Below are 27,804 nucleotides of genomic sequence, written 5' to 3'. Positions count from 1 at the left end.
CTTTGCACCCGGGATCATCATATCCAAACTCCGATAGAGGACATCCTTAACAAATGAATCACAGACTTTGAACAGCTCGCAGAGCAAACAGGTGATTGATTCCTGCTCAGTTCAGTATTATCTGTTAATGTGATATTTAAAGAAAACACTAACCGTAAACTTCTATTTCACACAGATCAACATAAGCGTATCTACTGTAGTTCCTCGGGTAGGTCTGTAGAGGTAACCTCTCATTGTAATAAGTTACATATCGACCAACCACAGAACAAAGTATATCCACCACTGGAGGTATGGTTGTTATGTTGTATTTTTTATCATGAAAACACAAAACACCTTTTTTGTGATCGGTGGTATTCGAAACAATGATTGAAAATCCAAGAAACCGTTTGCTTAAATAGTTTCCATCTACAAAGTCAACAAGAGCGTTTTATAAGAAATGGGTTTATTATTAAATTTGATCATTAGGAAACAATCGATTTGGTAACGTGATAATACCCCATTCCTTATTTTCCGTTCTAGCGTAAACAATGATGCGTTCAATCCATTGAATCTGTTCTAGATCAACTCGCCACAATGCTAATTCATGATTACTGCCAGTTGAAGTACATTGATATAACCTTAGGTCATTCCTTTTCCCATCGACCACATTAGAACTGGGATATGCAGGATTCAGTGTGTTAAGTTGATAGGTCGGGCGGTTAAGTGCTAGGTTTACTATGAAAGATACAGAAGACAAAAAAAAAAACCGGCTACGGAACGAAATCATAAGTTTTAAATTTACATAACATGCTTTGATATTTAAGGTTAAAATGCAATTTAAAGTGAAGATTTTAATTTGTTTTGGGAAAAACTATTTGTCAGAAAGAAAACATTATACACATATTTTCCCTGCCAATCGAAAACTAAATAGTTAAATCATTCCATTTTGAGAGTTCTTTGGTCGACACAACGACCTTGTCAGGAAATCAATTGTTCACTGACTCGCAAGCTGACTAACATTTTTCATACTAATTGTTAAACTATAACTTTTCATCTAATGCTCACTCCTCGAAGGTACCCGATTCTACGTCTACTCTTTAGAGACCTGTGTTTTTGTATCATTCCTTTGGACATTTGATTTTGAACACTGTTCGTCATTACAAGATGTCATTGAGAAACGGAATCGATGGCTAAAAAGATTGATCAATCTTTGCTTCCAATTAGCACATTCATCATCATCATTATACATGTAACAGTTTTTTGTTTTTTTTAAAAAGGGCATTGTTGGAATTATTTAGAAATGAAAAACAGTTCGAGTTTTACGCTTAAGAAAAACGCTAGATTTATATTTACAAAGCTTTAAAAAAAAAACCGCATATAATAATAGTAGATGATAGTATAGTATAAATATAGTATATATAGTTTAGTATAGGTAAACAAATAGTGCCACCTGTTAAGTAAAAGGTTATACTTAATATTCCGACAAGGTATGTAGAATAAAAAAAAAGTGATTTTGTGTCAGTTGCACTAAAAAGGGGTACTCATGAATACCATCGGTAGATATATTGGCTGGGCGCTGCAATATGTTAAAAGTCGGGGTTTAAAAATGCTGAATGATTGCATTTTATTTGCTTTGTTTTAATGTTAAAATTTATCTAAAATTTCTTAAGTGACGTTGCTCAACATCATTCCAATATCTGATATGTAGACTTTAGTATTCTTCTCATGTTGTACTTACTTCGGCTATATTTTGTACACGCTTCACCGTGGTATCCGGGTGCACATGCTCCAAGACATTTCCCTGTGTTATAGTTACAATGTCGACAAGAAGGCGGGCAAGGTATAGAACATTTTACCCCATAGAATCCGAGAGGACATCCTTAATGAAGAAGGATTTAAAGTTATGATGAATAATGCTTTGACAATAAACAAGTTTTGATTTAAGCAAATGAATTTAAAATTTATTGTTAACAGAAAGGCCGTTGATTTACTTATTTCTTCCTACCTTGTTACTTTTATAAGCCGGTTTCTTTTGTGAATTGAAAATCTGTGAATACTTTGAGACTATCTCTAATACTTTATTCAAATAATGGACCTAAAATTTGGGCTTTAACACCGAGAAACCGGAAGAAGTACTGTCTTATGTTTTTTGCATTATTAACATCACTGGTTTTTTTCTAAATCATGCTTCGCTAATTAATAATCAATGAAAATTTCCTTACAAATCCGGAAATCATCTCAGTTTTTTTTTTATTTTACAGTCTTGCGCATGCGCATTTAATTCACGCTAAATCATGGGAGGCTCTTTAGTTTATGTTTCCCCAATAGCATATTGTCATTGATAAACTCAAAAACGAAATAACAAAAAAATGAATGAAGATAAAATGTATTTACATGCAGCCTCATAATGGTTTGTTATGAATAATTTTACTGTTATTTTCAATGCAGCTTCATTAATTTTTCTCAAAATTCGTTGTGGAGCAATTCTTCAAATTGTCGCTACATTACGGGTATATGGGAGCAGAGACATAAATAACTTTTTATGTCTCTGATCGGGGGCTTTTTAAATGTGGTGAAGGTATGTCCCAAGACACAATTAGATTTTCTAACTAAGCAGAGTGTAGTGAAATTGACAGCTTTCTTGTAGGCCTAAAGCTTGGTTAAGTAAATGTAAAAAAAAAATATATAAACGTTGAGTCGATGTATCTGTCCCAAGACACAATTAGATTTTCCAACTAAGCAGAGTGTAGTGAAATTGACAGCTTTATTGTAGGCCTAAGCTTGGTTAAGTAAATGTAAAAAAATATATATACGTTGTGTCGATGTATCTATTTCGTAAATGTCCGATATCATATGTAATGTCAACCCGTGCACGCACAAGTCAAAGTCTAGTTTTGACTGAAAAAAAGAGCATCAGCTAAAAACTTAGGGTCTATTGATTGAAACACTGCTCTATTACAAATGGACATTTCGAATTGATCTATGTTTTTGGGAGTTGATTTTAATCAACTCTACTATGCAGTTACTTTGGCAAACCGAAAGTGAAACAGTGTTTGGACCTAAGCTCAACTCATCACCGCTGACAAAGTTTAGTTCTTGAAAATAATCGATAAATTTGGTGTAATGTGCGATGAAGCATTGTTTTTCGAGGAAACCTATTTATAGATACCTTGAAAATAGTCAGATTTTAAATGTACGAATAATTTAGAAATTTTTGTAGAGTTATGTATTCTTACGCTGAGTTCAATATAGTCTTATTCAATCAGACACTCGGCTGTCTCCGTAAATCTCCGACCAGCAGAGAGTCTCTCTTTGATTGTCGGAGATTATCGGAGACAGCCGAGTCAGCTGGTTAAACAACACTAGAGTTAAATATTGCTTGGATCCATACAATAAAAAATCAGTCATTAAAATCAACTCCCGTCAGTACATCAGAACTTTGATTACCAATCACTACTACTTCACACAGATCAAGGTGAGCTGTTGTAGAATAACCTGGTCTTTTGTTGTCATTTCCTTCTCTTGTGTTGTAATATATCACGAAACGGCCTTGTACTTCACACGTTATACTTTTGAAATTAGATATAGTAGATATGCTATTTCCTGAATCATGAAAACATAAATGACCATCCTCTTTGTTGGTTGTATTGGACACGTATACAGAAAACCCCAACAATCTGCTAGCAAAAACACTGTTAGCTGTAAGGTTTAAAAAAAACAGCACAGGTAAATTACATATATTGAGAATAACATCAGGTTTTTGTTGCAATTTAGATAGTTGAAATGTTAGCATATCTTTGAAAACTAGTCCATTCTTTAAACAAGAGGCCCAATGGACCACATCGCTCATCTGAGCAACACTGGCTTTATATGGGCGTTCAAAGAATATTGTGCCATGTGGCCCCTCGGTAGATTAACCAAAAATGAATATCCGAATTTTCACTAATTGTTGCATATACTTAATCTTTGACATTTTTTACCTTTATGGAATACCCCTTTGTACCGAAAAAAGATCATATGCAATATAAATAATTTAATTTTCAATTGGTGTTCACGATTAACTTCCAGTTCCCTTTATTTTAGCCCCCCCCCCCATCACTTTATAAAACGATTAAAAAAAAATGAGAGCATAAGGGTACATTTTCTCTCTCCACTACTTGCTACTTATTATATTTCAAAACATTATATATGTGAAAGAGGAAAATTGTACCTCAATGCATCAGAATGAATGCGCTAAATTCCTCAAATTAAAAACATTGAACAATGTTATTGGCCTTCTCCGTTATAGACAATTGCCATTTAGACGGCATGAATTCATTTCGTATAACCTTTCATATCCTTACTCACTTGATTGAAGAAAATAAACTTAACTGAAAATGTTGTCACATATGTTAAAGAGCTATAATTCAAATTATTGTATTGGCAGGCATGTCGCTCTTTTGTACTAAGGCCCATCCATTATTTTCATCTTTATTAAATATCAACAAATGTGTACAAACAAAGATGATTTTCCATTGCAATAATTTTTTAAGAACACCGATAATGCTTTTATCCTCATAACAATAATGTGTCAGGCCTATGGAAACGGTTTAAAAGGCATTGTTTTCATTTACGTGTGTTCGAAAAACTACCAAAATTTTATGTTGATTTTATGCAATTCATCGTTGAAGAAGGGGCACCAGAAAGTCATTACAACATACATGTATCATCCTTTTAGCAAGATCAACCAAAATTTCAGTGTAAATCGTAGAATCATAAGCAAGATACATAGCTTGGTTTAAGTCATGTTTTTTGTTCACATGAGTTTACTACATTCAACTTAAGAACTTTAAACTTGGTATTTCCTATTCAGCATAGCTGCATTTGAAATATAAACAAACTAGAGGATGACCTCAGCTTTGTGTACAAACATATAGTAGTATTGTGCGCAAAGCTCTGTATCTTGCTTATAACTCGAAGCTTGACTCTCAAGTTAGTAAAATTATTGGAATTTGTAAACAATTAAAACAAGAGAAAACTGCACTAAAACAAAGAGAAAACTCAATTTATTTTTCATGATATATGTACTTTAGTTATATATTTCTAGCAGCGAGAATAATATCCGTTTTGATTGAAATTGCTGAACATCTTAATAGAACATGTTGCATTAATCAACTATTACAGAGAGATAATACCGAATTACACGCACCACCATAATTTTACCCCCAGGGTGGCCCCACCCTATCCCCTAAATTCATGGTTTGAAAAAACTTGAATGAATCAACACTACCTGAGGATGCTTCCACACAAGTTACAGCTTTTCTTGCCAATTGGTTTTTGAGAAGAATATTTTTTTAAAAAATTCGCTATGTATTCCTATGTAAAATTTGACCCACCCATTGTGACCGCACCCTACCTCCGGGATCATGGTTTGAACAAATTTGAATCTACACTGAGGATGCCTCCAAACAAGTAACAGATTTTCTGGCCCTAACTGGTTTTTGTTGAGAAGATTTTTCTCTATGTATCCCTATGTACAAATATCGACCCCCCCCCCATTGTGGCCCCACCTTACCCCTGAGGATCGTGATTTAAAATAAATGAATCTACACAACCTGAAGATGCTTCCACAGTTCCAGCTTTTCTGCCTAACTGGTTTTTGAAAAGAAGATTTTAATGATTTTTCTCTATACATGTGTATCTATAAATTTGATCCCCCATTGGGGCTCTACCGTACCCCCGGGGATCATGGTTTGGACAAGCTTAAATCTACACTCCTTGAGGATGCTTCCACACAAGTTACAGCTTTTTTGGCCGATTGATTTTTGAGAAGAATATTTTTAAAGATATTTCTCTGTATATTTCACCTCAGGTGAGCTAACAATTATTTATGTCTCTCCTAAATGTACACGCACATCAGCAAAATTTATCTCCGTTTAGACTGAAAAGACGAGAAAATACTTAAAACTAGCCTAAAACACATTGCAGTAATCAACTATTACGCAAAAACCATACCGTATTACCATTAGAATTTGTATTTTAGTTGTTAAAGTACCGTACCTGTTAATGTATCTTATTTTCCGCAAGTAACAGTCAGCTGTCTTAGTTTCCGATATCTATTTTTGATTGTTACGTAAAAACTACAAAATATAGGAAATAGTTCCCCTAAATTGCAAACCGTAATTCATGAAAACGAAATGAAAACAAGCTAAAACAACCGTCAAAGGTGAAAATGTCAAAGCATTTGAATATTTATTTTCAATTTACTTCACAAAATCGGCATTAATGTATCTTGCACGTTTCAAATATTTCTTTCGCACGCAAACTGTTCCACAACAACCAAATTTATTTTTGTCAGATTGACCCATTTCATATACGTTCAAAATGGCCGTTTCTTTGTTTCAAGGAGGGTTTTGAGATATGAAATACCGAACCCGAAGTTAAACTGATTGACCCTCATTCTCTCTCTATCTTATTATCATTTCCGTAAATTACTCAAAAGCCATTGATTTTTGCAATTTATATTCTCCTTCCCATAAGGATAATTTATGCTACACTACGTTGAATTCGACTCAGTAGTTCTTTAGAAGAAGATTTTTAAAAATGCACACCCCCTTTTTCTACAGTTTCAAGGTTTTCTCAGCTTTGAATAAAGATAGGTCTTTCATGTCTGCAATTTATATTTGCCTTACCATAAGGATACACTGTGCTAAATTTGGTTGAAATTGGATAAGCGGTTTTAGAGAAGAAGTTTAATATGCGAAAAGTTTACAGACGGACAGACAGACAGACAGACGGACCGACGACGGACAAACTGTGATCAGAAAAGCTCACTTGAGCTTTCAGCTTAGGTGAGCTAAAAATCAAAACAAATTGATTTGATTTTGTTAAAGGCATTTCATCCATCAAAATATGCACTGTATCTTACCAAATGGTGCATTATCCGTTCGATAAGTTATCCATATATATGCTATACTCTTTATGTCTTCGAGGTCTACCATCCATGTGACATCAGTTGGAGATGCCTCAGATGTGCAACTGTCACCAAATAACGAGAAGTTTCCATCTACCGCCTTGTCGGAGGAATATTTCTCAGAGGACTGCCATGTTGGCTTTTTCTTGGCAAGGCTCACTACAATGAATAGAATTACTTTAAAGGCTAAACACACAATCGACCTGTATGTTGGTTTAGATTAATCATTTGCTCGTTATATAAACGATTGCAAATATCTTTCCTTATATGAACCTATAGAATAGCGAAAACGTTCAAATCTTTGCAAATAGTTAAAGGATGTAACAATGAATACCCCATCGTTAGACAGTCGCTTTACTGTAAATCACGGGTATTAACTTCTAAATAATATGCCTATTGCAAACGTAAATGTCAGTATTAAAAAGTAATGTTATCTTAAAAAAATATCCCGATAATAACTTTGGTGGTACGTGATCGAATCTTATGCATTAAAGCTTCTTGGCCTTAACAGGATTTCATTACGTAATCAACCAAAGTTATTCCCGTAAACGTTTAACACCATGCTTTATTTATTTGACAACAGTCCATTATGCTATCATTCCAAGATAAAAAACCTTTATGTTTAAACGTTTTAATTTAAAACCATATGATGAGCAACAGCTTGCGGTAAATAACGCACAAAGGAATTCAGTTATGTCTGGAAGAATGGACTTTAATTTATAATATTGTTAAATTTATATAATTTCTTAAAATGTCATGCTGCCGCGACATGAAATGTATTAGAAAATATTAAGATTCTATAGATACGAGAGTTGTTAGAAACTTCGCGGAAAAGTGATTTACGGCAAAATTACTGTGTACTTTGTAGGATCTTTTATTATTTAACTACCAATTGAAAATAAGTATTTAAAAATCATATGATTTTGAAATTATTTACCACAAATGAGCGATTTTTGTTTTGCATTGATTGGATCTTAGGAGCACGCTTCATATTTCCACGAAATCAAGTGACGTCAAACTACTGAGGGCAAATTAAACTTGCACTCTTTTTCAAAGTAAACACCTTTTAGTTCACACACTTTTCATGCCATTAACACATTTTTAAAACGCATGCTCGCGCTATTATTTGTCAAATTTTTGTATATTTTCTTTTGTGTCAGATCATTGATCATTTAGGTCCGAATATCTCTGTTCACACAGTTTCGACTTAAGATAAGGAAATTAAGCGAAATCCATAGGGGTTTTTTTTGGGAGGGGGGGGGGGGTACTGCAAGAGCTCAAGATATCAGTATTTTCATTTTCAAATCTTCAATTCCAATTGTGTTTCCAGCTGTAAACCTTTGTTATATAAAAAAAGCAACATTTAAGAATCCTTTGGTTTTATTTAATGATTGCCGGGTGCTCCAAAGTGTCCAGTTACGTCAACGTTTTTGACTAATTTTTTTAAGCGCTGGTTGTTCATTTTGTGCGATAAAAAGGGCCAAAAAATCTTAAATTTGATTGAAAAATTAAAAAAGTAACCTTCATAACTTATTGTGATCTAATATGAAATATTGTTTATTTTTTATACGCTTAAACTGTACATTTTTTTAATAAGGTAAAATGCGTACACAATATAAAAAAATTAAAAAATGACATGCTCCGTGAAGCATCTCTTATCCTAATAACTAATCTGTATATTTTTTAAAGGTCATTTTAAATGTACATTTTTTTCGTATTTTTTTTAAAAACAAGACTGCATCAATTTAAAAAAATGCCATATGAATCAATAAAAGATAATTGTTCTTATCCCCATGTGGAAAAGTTTACTTATCTAAATAAATACAATGCTTTTTCTTTGAGTTTAATAATTCAACTTCCCTTTTTAGTTGTAGTAGTGTAAAAACCTGGCTACAAAGATTTTACACCGTAAAATGATTTATATCAGAGGACTATCATAAAGTATACATTACAATTCAATTTGTTAATGCGTTGGGTTTCAATTATCAATTTAAACAAAATACAATAGAAAAAAAAATATGGACATTATTTTCTTATCAATATCATAAAAAACGCATGGAAAGACTTGCAACAAACATGGATTCTTAAAAAAAGGATTCATACTTTACATAAGGAGAAAAAACTTACTTCCCCCCCCTTGAGGAACTATACAACTCCAGAGAAACAAAACAAATATCGTGTACAGCATGGTGTTTGTCTTTCTCAAGCTTATGAACTTTTCTAAAACTAAACTATCTTTTAAGTGTTCCGAATGCCAGACTTATTGATCACAACTCTGCAGAACATGTCAATATTTGTTAAATATCACCTCAGCAATTATGTTGTTTTAGTGTTTTACAACTTGTTTTGATTAAAATTCAACTTACTTAAAAAAAAAAAAAAACACATGTTGATAAACTGTCGTTAAAAGGGGGAATAAAGTGCAAATACTTCACATTGCCTTGTGCTGTATAGAAGAAACAAGACTGCACAAATTTAAAAAAATGCCAAAATAAATCAATAAAAGATAATTGTTCTTATCCCCATGTGGAAAAGTTAACTTATCTAAATAAATACAATTTACTTTCTCTCCCTGCAATATAACACGTAATATGTTTATGACTACCTTTATTTATGAAGGTATGTCTGTCTTTAATCTTTTAAAATGAATTATTCAATAGTCTGTTTGCTACTGTGTACTAAACGGTACGCATACTGACCAGACACATTAACGATCTTATTTTGCAAAATAAGACAAATTATTCCTTTGATGAAATGAAATATGTTTTTTTTTTATTTACGATAGCAACTTGTTTTGAAATTAAGGATATATTTTTAAGAAAATATTAATTTGAATTTAATAGACAAATTTATTAGTTATGTACGTTTTTTTTAATAGTAGGGATGCTTATTGGTTGTTTATGCTGTTAAATACCCGTTTGTATGTTTGTTGGTTTTTTCACAGTATCGTGGATAAACTGTAAATGATTGCGTTTTATATAAGGTATGAGTTGCGTTATTCCTCTTGAATAGTTGAGGGATAACCGTTTTGGCTGTAGGAGGCCGTTTATTGTGTCAAAAGTACAGCAGCTTCGTGCCAAATTTATTGTTTAATTTAATTGAAATGTGATGTAATTAAAAGAATAACACAAACATTTAAAAAAACAAATATAATCTACGACACTGTTTGTGTCTCCAATAATATATTTGTTTTTCTAGTTGTGTTTTTCTCAACATATGTTTCAATTTGAGAATACAACTTGATGGCTTTTTATCTCATTATAAGTGCACACCATCTATATAAATGTACTTTATTTCTTTATGTTAATAGTTATATGTCTCAACTCAAGCAAACTACAGTGCATCGCCATTTTTTTTAAACTTTAAATCACAAATGAATTAATGCAAATTGCAATACAACGAACTGTTTACATACGAATTTGTGGTTTTTCATTTAGTGAAATTGACCGCGTGACGTCACAGTTAATCTCGAAACAAGTCGGCTTCATCAAAAAATCCTTTAAGCGTGAAATCGAGTTTTCTCAAAATAGAGAGGTTTAGCAAACCAACATGTACGCGTACGTGTACGTCTAGAACGGAAAATATGTGCATTACGTCATCAGTTTGTGTAATGAAGAATTTCTACACGTATGTACCCGAATGAACATACCTGTAAATTGCAAAGTACCCGTAAGGTCGAACTTGTAGCCTCTGTTTCCCTGTTGTCTATTAATTTTAAAAAATATGTAAACTTTTCTTAAGCCTGAATATTCGATGCGAATACTGATATCTACCAACATAAATTTTCATTAGCGTTTAATATGTTATTGGAGTTTTATTTCACGCATCTCTTCCTCCAAAACATGCAGTGGCTCCGTTATCTTATTAATTTGCAATAAATAAATATGTGCATATATAATAAATGATGTTTAATAAAATTAACACATGCAGAATTCCTACTTTTTGTTTATAACCAACATTCTCAGCTTAGTAGGAGAGGATATCTATAATTACATTAAAACATTTAAACGTACAAGTACACGTTACAACTGCTAAACAAGAAAAGTAATTGAGCTGGTACGGGTAGTTCTAACTTGTAACCTACACGTACAAGTACACGTACACGTTGGTCTGCTAAACCTCTCTAATATCTCGAAAAGTACGTATGCGATCGCAGTCAGATATTCAGGAAGATGGTTTTTCACATAGATATCCGTAAAAAAAATGACAGGCACTATACATACCCTTTAAGCGTTGTCAAATTTATTTTTCGGGCAAAAGAACAGAATTCAATCGATATTGTGTCTTTATCACTAGAACGTGTCAGTATATTATATCGTAAACAATGACAGGGGATAGCCTGGCCGAGAAATGAAAGCAAATTTTCATACCTTTTATTTGATTAAGCTAACATCTCTCCCAGTATTCTTATGTTTAATTCTCTATAAATCACATCACGTTACTTTATTAGAGTTCTTAGATAAGTTATATTTTGAGTATTTTTAAAATGCTTTCCAATCAAATTCACATGACATTCAACTTATAGTCATGACGTCATCAATGTGTTAATCTACGTTATACTCAATACTAAAACCAATTTTCTGAACACAAAATTGTCTTCAGTATTTTATATTTGTTTTTGGGTTACGTTTCGTTGCTTAAATATTTGAATATGTACATATTAACTAAGATGTGTGATTTTACGGAGTTGCATGTTACTCTAGATTCCATATGCTTCCTTAACATCCCTTGCGCTGAAAAATAATTAGAGTAGTGCATTTACCCTCTACCTCTCTAATGAGACACCAGTCCATCGGAGGTAAACTTCCAGTATATGTGATGTCGGAACCCATTTTGAGCTTTGTTGACTAAGACAATGCAAATAGTGTCGTGTGAAAGTGCTTAAGACACAATATGACGTGATCAATGCGGGGTTTGAACCAGCAACGCCCCTGTCTTTGGCTGAAGCCTGTTATCATTTGGTTTTGTCATTACAGATTACATAACAATGATAAGCTGACGATGAAACAAACCAAAACCGACTATTGTTATCTATACTACTGTATTAAAATAATTGACTCGAAATTTTGGGCTGTAATACCAAGAAATTGGAAAAGTACTGTCTTTATACATTTTAAACATCATTGGTACTTGAAGATTACCAATTTGTTTTTATTTTTTCTCAGTGAAGCTTCGCTAATTAATAATCAACAACAATTTCTTTTAAAAATCCGGAAGTCATCTTTTTTTTTTTTTTATAATCTTGTGCATGCGCATTACATTCACGCTAAACACGAGAGGCGATTTAGTGTATGTCTCCTTAATATCAGATTTGCATTGATAAACTCAGACACAGTATTACAAATACGTGACAATTTTCATTGAAAATGTGTTATATATTCTGATCATCAAAAGTAATACGGGAGATAACTCTAACTCTAACTCATGGCGTTTAATATGAAAAGTCCTGAGAGTTCCGAATGTCAAATTGGTGTGTAAATTGGAAGCGAGTAAAAAAAGTTGGTCAAGAAGTGTTGCATTCTTCATTTATATCAATTAAATTTTAGATGAAAGCTATTTACAGCCTCAACATGGTTTGTTATGAATATTTTGACTGTTATCAAAGACCTTATATAAGTATATTTTCAACAACACAAGTGTTTATGAACGGATTTATTCAGTTGGCAGGTAATGTCCACAGTGGTCAAAAATTGTTATAACAATGGGGTAGCCGACATCATGGCATACCCCCTACATCAACATTTTATGCCCTCCCTGCTGGGAAAAGTAGCACGCTGGGTTGACCGCAATCGTGCTACGGACACAATTCAGCACAAAATTTGATAATATATTTGTATTACATAATTTAGATTTTTTTTACTCAAATGTCTTATTAGTCCACATAATATATCTTTATACATCAACATCAACCACAACAAACTCACTACATGCTAAAATCAGTCGGATGGTTAAATTGAAGGTGACAATTACGCCCTCTCGACCACTGTGACGTAAGCAGTAACCCAAAGGGAGCTGTCCAGGTCACCATCATCGGACCATTTACCCAGCTATCTGCTGAAAAGAGAGAGCAAAAACCAAACGGCAGCAAACTATTTCATAACATTAACTCAATAAACTCAGGGTACATGTAGTATTTTCTTAAAATTTGTAAAAAAGAATACATACCACAATACATGTAAAACAAGGGTTGGGTTGGGCGGGTATTTAGAAATTATAAAAATGTTTTGGGCTCCTTAAATTACCAAACTTTCCTTTCCGCTGCTGTAGGAAAAAAGGGAGATAATCGGGAAATAAAGTGCCTAAATGTCAAACCCTATGCGATCGGATAATAAAATCCCGGATACATTATGTAGACATAAAATTAAGATAATTATTGCGGGGGAGAACTTTGATAACGGCGCATATTACGAGACAATCTCAAATATGCGCTATTATTTTCAATGCAGCTTTATTAATTTTCTCAAAAATCGTATCGAAATGATTCTGCAATATTTTGCTACATGTACATAACGGGTATTATGGAATGCATTTTAACTGTGGTGAAAGTCTGTCCCGAGACACAGCTTATTCTAAGCAGTATGTGGGGATTGATGTAAATTTCAACATATTACGGTGTGTCGATGTATCTATTTCGTAAATGTCCAATAGCATAAGCAATGTGAACCCGTGCACACACGGGTCAAAGTCTAGTATCATTAATAACAATTTGATAGCATGTCTGCTTAGAACTAGCATTAAGCAATAGCCTTTTAGCTCTCTGATTTTTTTGAAGAAATTATTAAAATTAAAAGTAATAAATTAATTGATTTCTATTTATCCATATTTTCTTTCTTTTCAAAAGATATCTTCATACCAAATGGGTTTTTCCCGATGACTCTTATCATAAAAATCTCTTATTTTATTGATAAATAAAATATCATGTCAGATCAATAGTAAAGAATAAAATTCATGTTATTTTTTTAAAGAAAATTCATGTTATTAATTATGAAAATTCATGTTATTAATTATGAAAATTCATGTTATTAATTATGAAAATTCATGTTATTTATTATGAAAATTCATTTAACCAATAGCGACATAAACAGAGCTAATTCATTGTTTTATCAACTGATATCACCATTCAGAAACAAACACGTTTTTTCTTATTCAATTAAATTCATGATTTGTAGACACATGTTCTTTATAATTAATACATATTCATATTTATATGTTTATTGGTACACTGTACATATTTCTCTAAAAAAACAACACTAGTAGTTTGTGCTTTAATTTAACTCTATGTATTAATTTTGGCACAAACAACAAAAAAGAAAATATTTTTCCAATCATAAGATAGCATTGTTTTTCGAAATACCCAAAAATGAGTTCCAATCAAACACGTGAAAAAGAGAATGACGTTTAATTATAATTTTTACACTAAAAAAATCCATTAAAATGAATCTTTAGAGGTATTTAAATACATCATCATTCTTCTGTGCCTGAAATAAAGAGAACACAGTTTTGTTGTAAACGTTTCATTTTTTAAAGTTTTTCTATCACATTTATCATTTTACTTTATCGATTTGATTTATTAAGGAGTTTAATAATATGCAATAATTTTTCCCCAAAAATACTATCACGATTAAATTATATTTTGATTTATATCATACCTCAGATGATATATCTTCATTTTTGCATTTTCGCAGAGGAAGCCTCATACTTGAGATAGTAAACTGGTGCTTATACACCACCGCTACACTGATGGAATGAACCTGAGAGGTCACGCTGTTCATTACTTTTACATTCCATTTCTGATTGTCTGAGGAGTGTTCGAAATACTGCAAAAATGCACGAATAACTTATTCATGATTTTAAGGTTGCTATATGTATGGACAATTAAAACATTGACAGCAATTTAAGAGTTCACCGTTTTATGAACTTGGTCACCTGATTTAATTTTGTGAAGACCGAAAGGATTCGTAAAAGATTTGATCATATACCAACCACGCTCATATCCCGGTAATCTTTTAAAACATTGCTATTGATTACATATACTTAAATTTGAAAGATTCCAGCTGTTAAGGATTGTAAAAAAAAATATGTGTTCTTATGTTTACAATAATTCCAAGCGAAAAGCGTTAAGCCTGCTGTATGTTCATTGTGACGTCATTAAAAAGTTCACACAGCTTTGAACGTTTTCGAAATTCTATATATTCCTATAAGGAATTATATATGCAAGAATAGATATATTACTACATTTTTCTGGATATTGAACAATATCAATTATTATTGTTTTACATGTACTAACTTCCGTTTACATATATAATCTTCTAACAAAAAAGAATGGCCACATATCTGCCCCAGTTTAAACAAGTTTCTGAATAGTATCGTATAAAAATCAAATCTTCAAAACTCATTGTACAGTGGACGCTTAACACTTTAATCTTAATTTTAGTCATCATTGCTCATTGGCTGTGTATCTATGACGTCATCCAAGTGACCTAACTCCCTCAAATTTGCAAACAAATGAAAATATTCTCATTTGCTTTACATTTTGCATTCGGAAATATACGGCGCATATCTGCTCTAGTGCGATTTTAAGAAGTTTTTCTTCAGATAATCATACTAAAAATGGTGCTTGAGCAAGCCTGCGCTCGATGTTTCTCAGTCAAAAAACCATCGGAAAACACCTATATTTTGCTACAAAACATTCATTTATCAAAAAAGATAGCCTTTACAACGTCATTTCTTCATTACGATGTCAATGTGGTGATAACTTTTAAGACCTTTTTTTCAATATGATTATGACTATCTTCCACCTTATTTTAAAGCTTTTTATAAAACGTTAGTTTTAAGGTCAAAAAATGCACAATACCGCTCATTATACTTTTAACGTTGCACGAGGCAGAAAAAGATACACGCAATTAACGTAAAAAAATAATATTTGCAATTACATCACTTTTTTTCGTTATCACAATTAATTTATAACTATACTCACTTTCTTGATAACAGATTGTTTGTTATCCAGTAAGGTAACCATCACGTTGGATGCCTGATGAAGGGTGAAGGACAGACCAACCATGTTTGTCGACTTCTCAGATAAAGTCATGTTTATATATGCATACCCTCGTTCAGTGCCCGGGTAATAAAGTCCATTGGAAGACAACAGCGCCTGGTATATAGGTCCATTGTAAATAACACTGGATGACGTTGTAACGTTACCTATAGCTTGGCAAGCTGTAATAATTAAATATTTGATCTTAGGAAAGAACGTCTTTGTTTTTAATTTGGAGAAATCATTGGAGCTATACTTGACAAATTATAGTTTAGTTGGAATAGTGTGATCCTTATGGCAAATATTCAAACTACAAAAAGGACAAGATCTAATACCGCAAAGGTGATAAACACACACATCTGATGCAGCTTTAGCATAAATAAATCAAGATTGAAGACTATATTTTTTCTTGCAAATTGTTTTATCGACAACCCCTAAATATCCACTAGTCTAAAATATTTTACCGCAAGTGCTCAGATATACGCGAATTTCACCCCCCCCCCCTCCATTGTTTGTATTAAAGACAACTTTGACATGTGATTTCATCTGCTCAATGATCGAATTAATGCTGGACTCGATTTAGTATAAACAAAACTATGTGTTGATCTAAATGACCCACGCATATATGTAAATATTCTGATTTAAGGTGTATCAGATATATCAACATTTTAATATGTTTCTGAGTCTGACTATGGAGAGGAAAAGAATGATTGCACCATTTGATTACCTCCGTTGTCGATGCCCTATTGACAAAGAGAAGTTTGGTGATTTTGAAAATAATGAATAAGGCATCCATGATTAAATACTTTAAACTAATTTACTGATCAGCCTTTATTTAACAAATCTTAATTGAAAACTTGTATTGATTATTTTAATCAACATGTATTTAAAAACTTGAATTCGAAACCTGAAGCCTGTATTTCTGTTCACTGCATCAGATGAAAACATTTTTGCATGATTCCTGTTCACTGATAAAAAGAATAATTTACTCACTATTCTATAGCACATCAAAACACCGACTCTGGAATAAGTTATGGTCAAAATATATTGTTTTACGTTAGCCAATAACATATTATTTGACATTAAAAGTCTTAAATAGTCCTACTCTTATGACTAAATGTGGATAATAGAAAAATGAATACAGACAAATATATTATGAACGCATTTTTATTACCTTGTTTTAAACATTTTTAATTCCGTTTAGTTGGCCTGGAGATAAAAATACTGATATATAACGTTACATTACTCAAGTATGTAACAACACTACAAGTCGATTTTGTAACTTAAAGTTAAGTACATTTCATAAATGACTATTTAAGCATGTTATCGCTCATTTTGTGAATATTAAAAAAAACTATTAATAAAACTAACAAGGATTCAACCTTAAACTGATGCGAAGTTCTTAGAATACAGTCGAGCTACGGGCAAATCTACTCCAAAACCCTTTGGACCTTATTTGATATCAGCTCAACCGATATATTTGATTACCTAGTGGTACTCAAAAAATAATTTCTTAGTTAAGGTAAGGTATGCGGCTTGCATTTTTTAGAGGTTGTACCAAAGTTACATACCATTTTGTTCACTATACTAAACTCTTTTTTCTCATGAAATTCAAATGAATTTTGCCCGTCCCGTTTCATAACTACAAAAGGTCAAAGTTCATGATTTCCAATTTTCATTTTGATGAAATGTAAACAATTTCGTGAAAATATGTACATTTTATATGTGACTATTATGGGGGTTATTTATGCTTAAAATGTTCGAAAATAATATCACTATTAATATCATGATTCACGTTTATTAATTTCTGATGAACTATTTAAAAATAGAATAAAATGCAACAACAGACTTAATTTTGGACTACTATTATGTAAACGCAAAAACATCTTATTTGAAACCTTTCAAAGTCCACCGATTTCATGAAAGACGGATCTTAGAATATGTGTAATCTGATGTTTCTAAAACACTATTCAAAACCATATGATGCGGATTTCGTTATCGTGGAAATTGATAAAATGCTTGTGTCCTCTTATTTTTTCATTGATACTAAAAATGCCCGCAAAATAAAAAAAACTGAAATCAATTATGACGTCATAAAAATTTTGACGTCATAACTGAAATAAAGGGTAGTTGGTGTTACGTCACAATGAAAATGTGTGAGTTATCTCCCTGTAACCGCACACCTTACCTTAAAGAAAAATGTACAGAATTTAAAGGCGGAGTCTATAATATCCAAAAAAGAAACGAAATAAGAATAACAACTTATCAACTATTCGATTCAAAATGCCCAAAAAGAACAAGATATTTTAAATGTAGTATATATAATATGCCATATTAACTTACGTAATTCGCAAGCATGACCTCGAAATCCAGGCCAACATTTGGCACACAGCCCCGTGTCACGGTAGCATTGTTCACAATTCCAGGGACAAGGTCTCGAACACTGAGGATTTTTACCCACAGGACTGGGACAACCTTCATTGAATAAAACTGCATTATAAACCAAGACATTTTACTATTAACTTTCTTTCGCAACATTATTAAAAACACCAGCCACCCATGAGACAAACAGTTCATTGCCAGAAACGGTAAATTACAGACATCACATTCTACGCTCAATACTTAAAAAAAATAGAAAAAAAATAAAAACAGACTTGCCACCATAGACCTCAACTTCACACAGGTCACCATAAGCCAAGTTTGAATACCCGGAAGGGTAGATAACTCCGGGCAGACGTTCATTGTAAAAAATGACATATTGTCCATGATAAGGACAATCAATAGTGACGTGATCAGGAATGGTTTCTCTTGTGTAATTTGTATCGTGGTGACATAGGATTCCGTCAAGACGATTAGTAGAGTTCGAAATGTACAAGGAAAATCCTAGGAAAACTGCCGTATAGCCATTGTTTATTCCTTTAACAAACACAGAAACATGGTTTTGATGTTCGTTGAATTCTTAAACGGACGAAAAGCTAATATATTTTGACTGCTTTCAAAAAGGGACAAACATCGATGAATACTAAATACAAATGACCAAAATATTATCAGAATGAAATTGTAATAATTACGTCTTCTTATCCTAGGGTGAAAAATCATTGATTTTATTTTCTTATTCTCGTTTTCTTCCATATTTTTCTCGGGGAAGAGTTTTCATTATTCGATGAATCTAATAATTTCTTTTCTCTACCTAATTGGCAAACAAAGAGTTTAAGCACCAACTGACCCTTTGTCTCCAAGGTATTGTAATTGAAATGCTTGATATCGCTGCTCTTCTAAAACCATAAGCGACAAAGACTTTAAACTTTAACTGTTGTGTAAGGTTCACTTAGATTGTTCTCCAATCTATTTAAACTGAAAAAGCTCGAGGTTTCCTTCTAGCATTTATTTTTCATAAAGGTTCTGTAGATTATTGAAGAAACATTTGCAACTTTTTTTTACCACAGGTCGTAGAGACATTAGACCGCTTGGGATTGAAGTGTCTTTATTAGCCAGTTAAAATAACATAACGACCAATGGTCAAGATAATATGAAAATCTGAATTAGTGAATTTCCAAATGTATTTTGCTATCACCACTCCACTCAAATCGTTAGAGGTAAAGACTTGAAACTTTAACCTATGTTTTTAATTTAGTTTAAAAATATTACAATATAGTACTAAGAAAATCACCTGATGTCTCCATTATGTAGTCATTGATCCTTAACATTTCTCAATTGTGTTTAAAACACAACTTTTAAACAAAGCATTGTAGAGACATCGGACTACTTGACATCAAACGTTTTACATTGGTTAATTTCAAAAGGGCATAAATGACAAAGGTCAATTTGAATAAAAAAAATAAGGCTTAATCAGTCTGACAATATTTCTTAATTTCATGCAGGGAAGATAATTCAAAATAATTTCTTTTTTGAAATAATTTTTTTTAAACTAAAAAAAAAACAGGTTATAAATACCTGTAATTGTTAGAAACCAATTGGTCTTTTTACACTTTCTTTTTACACTTTCTTTTTACAAAACTTTATCATTTAATGTTACCAGATTCCGTTTACCATACCCCATTGTACGTTATCGGTCCTGAAATAGATTACGACGAGTTCGATCCTGTGTATCTTTCCCAAATTAACCCACCATGTTATTTGTGTTGATGGTTTTGATATAGCACACTGTCCACTTGAGTAATGGCGTGACGTATATCGTCCATCAACTGCTTTATCGCCAGCCATAAAAGGGCTAAATGGTGATGACAGCCAAGTTTGTTTCCTGTAACTAAGATTTTCCATATCTGAAATAAACCAAAATAGTAATAATAATGATAATAATAATAATAATAATAAAAATAAAAATAAAAATATTTAATCTTTTATAGCTTGTTGTAACAACTGAAATACTAGAGACTCTGTATATTCCGAAAAAACAAATATTTTGTTTGAAAGAATTTTATGGTCAAAGTTTTAACTTTACGCTGTAATGGTTTTATTTTCACATTTCATATACTTTTGTTTTTCAGAAAAACACTTTTTTCATGATGATAATAAGATATGATGACACTAATATGCAGATTAACAAAATGCAATCTCGCCTTACAGATCGAGTGGTGCAATTTGTTTTGTCCGCACAAAATTTTAAATGTCATATCTGCAACGTAACGTTTTTGTTAAATTTTATATTATCAAACTTATCAAGTAGAGCAGGAATAAGTTTTACCATATTTACACAAGGCAGCACAAGGAAGTGTGCAGGCTGGTTGTTCAAATCCATACTGGGGTATAGGACAACCTTTGAATAAAAGCTTGTAATTATTATATGTTCCACTTAACTGCTGAATGATTATACGTTATTTTTTTTCTTCATACTAAATTTCAAGTACCATAAACTTCTATTTCACAGAGGTCAACAAAGGCGTATTGACTGTAATCTTCTGGGTAGCTGATTCCTGGGCGTCTCTCATTGTAAAATATTACATACCGACCAACAGCAGAGCAGAAAAAATCCACAATGGAAGGTATCGTATACTTGTTGTATTTTCTCTCATGATAACAAATAACGCCATGATTGTAATCAGTCGTATTCGAAACGGCAACTGAAAACCCTAAAAGTCTTCTTGTAAACCCATTGTTGACATCTAAAAAATCAATGCATTTCTTATTATGAATAAGTACACCAATAGTGCATTTTGATCATTTATCTATCAAATTTATCTCACCCCATTTTTTATTATCCGTTCTTGAGTAGATAACAATGCGTTCAATGCGACGGTAATTTTCTAAATCTACCCTCCACATTACAAACGACTGGCCATCTTGAGTAGAAGTGCACTGACTGCTGAGTATATTAAGATCACTTTTTTTACCATCAACGAGTCTGGAACTTGGTTGTCCGTCAAAAAGTGAATGCAGTTGAAAAGTCGGGCGATGCAATGCCATATTAACTGCGCAAAGAAAAAATTAAAAAAAATAAATAAATAAATTTAATCTATCTTAAATGTGAACAAAATCAATTTGAGTCATTTTAGAAAGAAAAATAAACACTTTTTAACTTTTTTATTGAAAAAATAATCCTTTTTTTTCGAATGAAAAAAATATTGACTTACCTTTTCACCGATAGTATGTACATCATGACCAGATAATACTATCATTTTTTTTTATTAAGAGTGGTTTTGGTTTGTGTGAAACATGTATAATATTTCATGATTTGTTTAATGAAATTCTACCGTGTCATTTTAAATTGTACATACTTCTTTCATAATTATCACAGAATTGTCCGGAAAAACCAAGCCGACAGTCTCCAAGACATTCTCCAGACACAATGCTGCAATGGTGACAGTTAACTGGACAAGTCTTTGAGCAATGCACACCATAGAACCCTAGAGGACAACCTTGTTAAAAGGAAAGCAAGGCTGGTAGTAAAAGTCATAACCATTATAAAACGCTTGTTTAACATGTCACCCTATCAGTCTATGACGTACTGCCCTGCATTACTGATATTTTAAATAAGAGGTATAAAATCCAATGTAATTTAAACATTTTTGAAGAAGAATAAGCATGAATTGTAATAAACTATTATTCTATATAGTAGTTTATACCATACACCTCCACTTCGCATAGATTTATTTGTCCCTTTGTAGAATAGCCAGGTTTTGGGGACAGATTGCCTTCTCTGGTGTTAAAATAGATCACATATCGACCTGGCATGGTGCATTCTATGGTCAGACTTGACGGAATAGTTGACGGTGTATACGTCGTGTCGTGATAACACAGGTACCCGTCCTCCTTGACTGTTGTATTCGACACATAGACAGAAAATCCAAGAAAGGTGCCTGCCAAATCACTGTTTGCTAAAACAGAAGAAGAATTGGAGAGAGAAACAAAAACATGATTAAAAAATTTCTACCAGGGTAGAGATCGCATAAGCTGATTTTCTGAATCTGGGTACATTGGAGCATTTTGAATGCCACGAAAGTTACTACGAATTCTAATAGTTATTTATTCGATTTTTCTACGATTTCAGAGTAATTTTTAATCCACTCACCAAATGGCATTTCATCGGTTCTATAATGTATGACTATTTTATGAATACTCTGAATTGTACCGAGGTCCACTAGCCAAGTGACATCGGCGTTCGACTCCAAAGACACCGCACACTGGCCTCCGCTTTCTGATAGATTTCCACACAATCCGTCTACAGCTCTAGAGGAGGGGTACTTCTCTGAAGTCTGCCAAGTATGTTTCTCACATGCCAGATTCATGTCTATATCGGATCATAAAGCAGTCTTTAGGATTTGTTAAAGTGTCAGTATTTATTGCCGCATTGACTTTTTAATCGTTAAAAACATTCTGAAATACCAATTATTTGCCCACTGGTTAGTATTGGCCTTTTTAAGGTAGTTCAAATTGTTAACTCATTCATATTACTTGTCCTACTGTTTTGTTTTTTTTTGTTGATAATTTAACTTCATTTCTTTTTTCTCAAATAACATAAACCCATTCAATATCCATACATTTGTTTCGTTTTTTTTAATCGTGTATTAACGTTTGACACAAAGGAAATTTCCAAAGCAATCAATAGATTTCCTCTAGATAACGGTGAATTTTAAAATATAACTGAAATGTATAAAAATCTCTCATTTGCTTTCTCATCCTGCTAAAAATACAATTTACATATTGGTTTGAACCAAAACATACAATATATGTACTTACAACCTTCCACTTTAAAGTAAACACACATAAGAGTGACCAAAGTAAATGAAATAGTGTTGAACACCATCACCATTGCTCTGTTAGGAGAATCTCGTTCTATAAATCGATCCTACCGAAACAGTGTTGTTTCCTGTATAGTTCTATCAGATGTCGTGTCACAAAGTCTATTTATTTTTACTCTTACGAGTACACCCATCTTTCACAAACTATGTTCTCATCAAACAAAAGTGCATATCATTTGTGCGTATGTGAATAAACAACTTATTTCCCGATATACATCATTATTCCTTTATTTTATTACACTACTGTCGCCCATTAATGGCAGTTATGACTGGATGCCTTTTTAAAAGTTGGGATCATTTGAATACATTATCGTGTAACGTGCGGGATCGTGTGTGTATCGGGGAAATTGGTTTGCGTTTTTTACCGTGCGTGTTCGTGCGTGATCGTGCGGTTTATTCGTTTTGTAACCTTTCTTACGGAATGCCATGATTTATTCTGGAAACAACGACAAGTAGTTTTTGTAAAACTATGTGAATTTCAAACTTTTTTTTAATAGAAAAACATTGATTCTTTTTTTTATATAGAAAAACATTCATTACCTCTTTCGTCGTTAATTACGTTTAGTAACAATCTCCGTAGTTCATTCAATCCTTTGTTGGTCGAGTTAGATTTGCATAATTTTATAATCAGCCTATATCAAGCATTTATTGTGTTTTGACACATAATTTTAATCATATTAGCAAGAGCAACACGCTGGATGAAAGCGGTCAAGCTTACCCATGCCCCGTTTTAAAGTAAACGATTATTCTTCTTTCAAATGAGAATACGATACGCATTCCTATCTTTTTTTCTTCCTAGACGTGAACTTCGAAGCTTCATATCGTGCCCATTTCTGAACGGTTTTTTTGCTCAAATGTTCAACTAATAGACATTAAACAACACTATCTTAATCAATTCATAAATTTTAAAAATCATTTTCCGTTAACGAGTTCCCCTTTTAAAATTTTTTAGAAAATTGGATTTGGTTTCCAGACAAAGGTTCCAAGACTTTGATTGCAAGGAATGTGAATCCAACGAATTGAATAACAGAGACATTGTCGTTGTGCACAGCGGTTTTTGTTTTTGGATTACGTTTTTTTAGGAGAATTTATGGGTAAAAAAAAAAACAGGATTCAAAAAGTGCAAAAATTAGACATGTTTTCCTTTGTATCTTTTAAACGAAGAATATCTTGTCAAGACAAGTAGAATAAACGTTGTGCAGAATATCAAAGGCTTTCATTTTACACCAATAAAAAGGGCTGAAGTTTTAGAAGTTTAAGTCACTGGTGTTAAGTTCTTATAGTGGACAATCCTTAAAAACGGGAATCGGAAAACAAAACATTATTTTTTTTTCTAGTAAAACACAAAATACGGTTTTTAAAAAATCTATGAGTAATAAACTGCATGCATTTTAAATCTACGTTGAGTCTGAGCTGTGTGTGTGTACCATTACGTAATCTATCCCTCACCCGCGGCCGAGAACATCGGTTATTATGGTCGCGGCTCGACTACCTGGCGGTCAGCGGTTATCTAATACAAGAGAGTTGCGTCTCCCATATATAAGTTTATTTAGCTGCGAACTCAATAATTGTTTTCGGTTTGATTTCACATAAAAGTTAATGGATTAAACGATAGGGTGTCAATTAAGAAACTGTTCAGTTAATTAATAAAAGCAATGTCATTCTTAGTCTATAGCAACATCAAACATAGATCAATTGTGGGTTTTAAGTTAAAAATAAAGAAGTTCTCTTTGATAGAGTTTAGTCATTATACTGCAAAATTTTCAAATCTGCCTGGGTTCTGTGCTGTGTAGCGTGTACCTTCAGGTAATCTATCCTTCGCCGAGAATACATCCAGATTGTTTTGCACTTTACTATATGTACAGCAATACACCTTGACCCCCTTACCTACAGCCATGCAAATGAGGGTACAACCTTAATGTACACATGCATGTTATTATAGTTCTGGAAACTATTAATCTTGTATTTTAATATACTGGGTATTGTTCTTCTAAAATTAGTATTCCATCGGATGTAGCTAACCTTGTAAGTAAATGCAGTTGCATTACAACCTCGTACTACACAACTGCAATAAAAGGGTTTTTTTTATCAATTTTCATACAATTAGCAATAAATAAAATTCCCAATAGCACACATCTATCTCACTTAAGAGTAACTTTGAGAAGAGCATATAGTTTTTGGATGCATATATGTCGCTTTATTATAGTATGCAAGTCAAGTGAACTATCTTGGTCTTTCAAAGAAATAAAAAAAATGTCGACACTAGACGATAAGTTTCCGGGCTTCAGTGGTGTCAGAAATTGACAACAGAAAACGTTTTCTTAATCCTTATGAAAGCGGAATCACTTCAGCACAAAAACTGTGTGAAACAACAAACATACCAAGGATTACAGTGTATGACAATTTTAAAAGATTTCGTGAAGGGAAGTCCGAGATACGGTGCCCGGGATCTGGCAGGATGAAAATTATTGACGTGAATGACAATAGACGGGCTGCACAAATTGTTGCTTCTCATCCGCAATGGTCAGCACAGCAAATTGCAAATGAATGTGCAAGAAGAGGATCAGCGTTAGTGTCAAAATGGAGTATGGGCTGGACTCTGGCTCGCAGTAATTATTTTAAATCTGTGCCGCGAAAGATGCCACTAATGACCGCGGAGAAGAAACGTAAAAGAGAGGCATGGTGTATCGCTCTTCAGAAATACAATTTCGATAATGTGATTTGTACAGACGAAAGTCGATTTCAGTTCTACAGATGTAAAAGGTGGGCAAAATTTGGACATTGTCAAAAAATGGTGCCGAAGTTCTCACCAGCTGTTACGGTGTGAGGTTAAATAATCAAGTTGGGTTTAACTCCACTTGTTTCTTTGAATGGAAACATATCTGCAATCAAGTACTGTGAAATTTTAGGGGAGGGATAACTGTTGTCTAATTTTGTGACAAACGATTTACAGTATGTTATACAACAAGACAACGATAGACCGCACACTACAGCCTATACCCGTGACTGGTTCACACAGAATCACGCGACCGTAATAGAATGGCCTGCCGCTTCCCCAAATTTAAATCCAATAGAAAATGTTTGGCAGATCATAAAATATCGTGTGGAAAAATTTCAGCCAGAAAAACTCACGGACTGGAAAGTTACAATCATGGAAATGTGGATGGGTTTGGATCAAAACTATATAGACAGTTTGATAGACAGTATGCAACAATGCATCGCTCAGTGTATAGAGCGACACGGGGGTCTAACTGATTATTAACTTTATGCATTTTGAACTCAGTGGTTCTATATTCATTGTTTTGTTTCAAAATGATGATATTGTTGCAAATTGAAAAATGAAACGACTTAAATTGAAATCCGGATTTTTTTGCACTTTACTATACAATTTATGACTGCACATACGGATTCCGGACCGTGGCTAGAGCCGATACCCTTTGACAGTCATTCAGTACATCAATGCGTAGTTTGATCTAGAAAGCAGTTTCATAACTTCTTCGAATTTCTCTAACATGGACTCTTTAATTCCTTTCCAGAATTCAAATTAACGCAAGCGCAATTGAAGTTTTATTCAATTTAATTAGTCAACCCACTGACATTAAATAAGGATTTTGCATATTATTGCATCGTTGAGAGAAGTTATATTTATTTCTGTAAAAAGGGTTATTTAATATCACGTTACATAGTAGCTCTAAGAAACATCACCATCTGGTGTAAATGGAGATGCTCACTTTTGCATAAATTCTCCCGCTGATCTTTGATAGCTGATTATTGTTTTGAATATCCAAATATACTCGTATCATTAAATAATATCTGACGACACACACTTTCCAAAAGAAAAGTTTAGAGATGCCGTCAATTTTGATTAATTTCTAAGTTTTAAACAGCACGCAAGAATTTCAAACTTGCACATAGTCTTAAAAATATAGAAAAAATTAAATACAGAAGTCATCCTATAAAAAAGGTTACGTGTGTTGTAGGCGGTTCCGGTTTTAAAATAAAGATACAATTCCTGACATGAATCATGAGTACATACCGTCTATAAAAGTTATTGATACCCTTTGAAAATTTAACTCGCCATTTAACATCTCATTGTTTAAAGAATTTTTAAAACTATTACACGAACTGTGTTTCACAAAAAGTTTTTCCGAAACATTTTCTTTCTTTCTTTTTCAAAACACGTTTTTATTAAGGCTTTCCAACACTAAACGTTTTTATAACAAAAGCAGAATCGTTTGACACCATCTCACATATACATGTATTTTCAACTCGCAGCAACAACGGACGACCTACTCGTGGATTTGCCATGGGCACTGCTCTAGTTTTATGAATGTTTATTATTTTTTTTATTAGATTTTTTTATTTTGGTGTAGACAGACGATAACGTAGCTCAAAAAAGCATCTAATTTTATTTCTATATCATTATACTTCAGAAAAATAAATTCCGAAATTTCTTAAGCATGTGATTGTTTCCTCTGAAATTTTTTGATTGATTGTAGAATATTAACAGTAAAATAAAAAAAATAGTTTTTTTCCCCAAGCATTTAATTTCTGTAAGGATGATTTTTTTTCAAAATTAT

At 32.7% G+C, this 27,804-nt stretch overlaps 2 protein-coding genes across 3 annotated transcripts; both read right to left on the bottom strand.

Annotated features, from left to right (window-relative positions):
- Nucleotides 1-1,664: 1,664 nt before the first annotated feature.
- On the bottom strand, nt 1,665-11,763 carry LOC128169308 (uncharacterized). Its single transcript, XM_052835461.1, has 4 exons — nt 11,694-11,763; nt 6,887-7,090; nt 3,427-3,678; nt 1,665-1,858 (listed from the first exon to the last, which is right to left on the bottom strand). The coding sequence occupies exons 1-4, from the start codon at nt 11,761-11,763 to the stop codon at nt 1,665-1,667; spliced, it is 720 nt and encodes a 239-aa protein (XP_052691421.1).
- A 2,491-nt stretch (nt 11,764-14,254) lies between these two features.
- LOC128169302 (uncharacterized) lies at nt 14,255-23,518 on the bottom strand. Of its 2 annotated transcripts, XM_052835455.1 has the most exons (11): nt 22,495-23,518; nt 22,049-22,300; nt 21,701-21,841; nt 21,170-21,394; nt 20,834-21,088; nt 20,671-20,742; nt 20,021-20,248; nt 18,309-18,440; nt 15,909-16,147; nt 14,581-14,748; nt 14,255-14,409 (listed from the first exon to the last, which is right to left on the bottom strand). In XM_052835455.1, exons 1-11 carry the CDS (start codon nt 22,709-22,711, stop codon nt 14,374-14,376), a joined length of 1,965 nt encoding a protein of 654 aa, XP_052691415.1. In that variant the 5' UTR covers nt 22,712-23,518; the 3' UTR covers nt 14,255-14,373. The 2 variants fall into 2 exon arrangements, with proteins under 2 accessions (XP_052691415.1, XP_052691417.1); XM_052835457.1 differs by lacking the exons at nt 14,255-14,409; nt 14,581-14,748; nt 15,909-16,147 and having other exon boundaries at nt 18,313-18,881.
- Nucleotides 23,519-27,804: the final 4,286 nt, after the last annotated feature.

The sequence above is a fragment of the Crassostrea angulata genome, unplaced genomic scaffold, assembly GCF_025612915.1.
Source record: "Crassostrea angulata isolate pt1a10 unplaced genomic scaffold, ASM2561291v2 HiC_scaffold_115, whole genome shotgun sequence".
NCBI lineage: Eukaryota > Metazoa > Mollusca > Bivalvia > Ostreida > Ostreidae > Magallana > Magallana angulata.
Note: the sequence above shows the minus strand (reverse complement) of the source record. Positions and strands in the feature narration are given on the sequence as shown.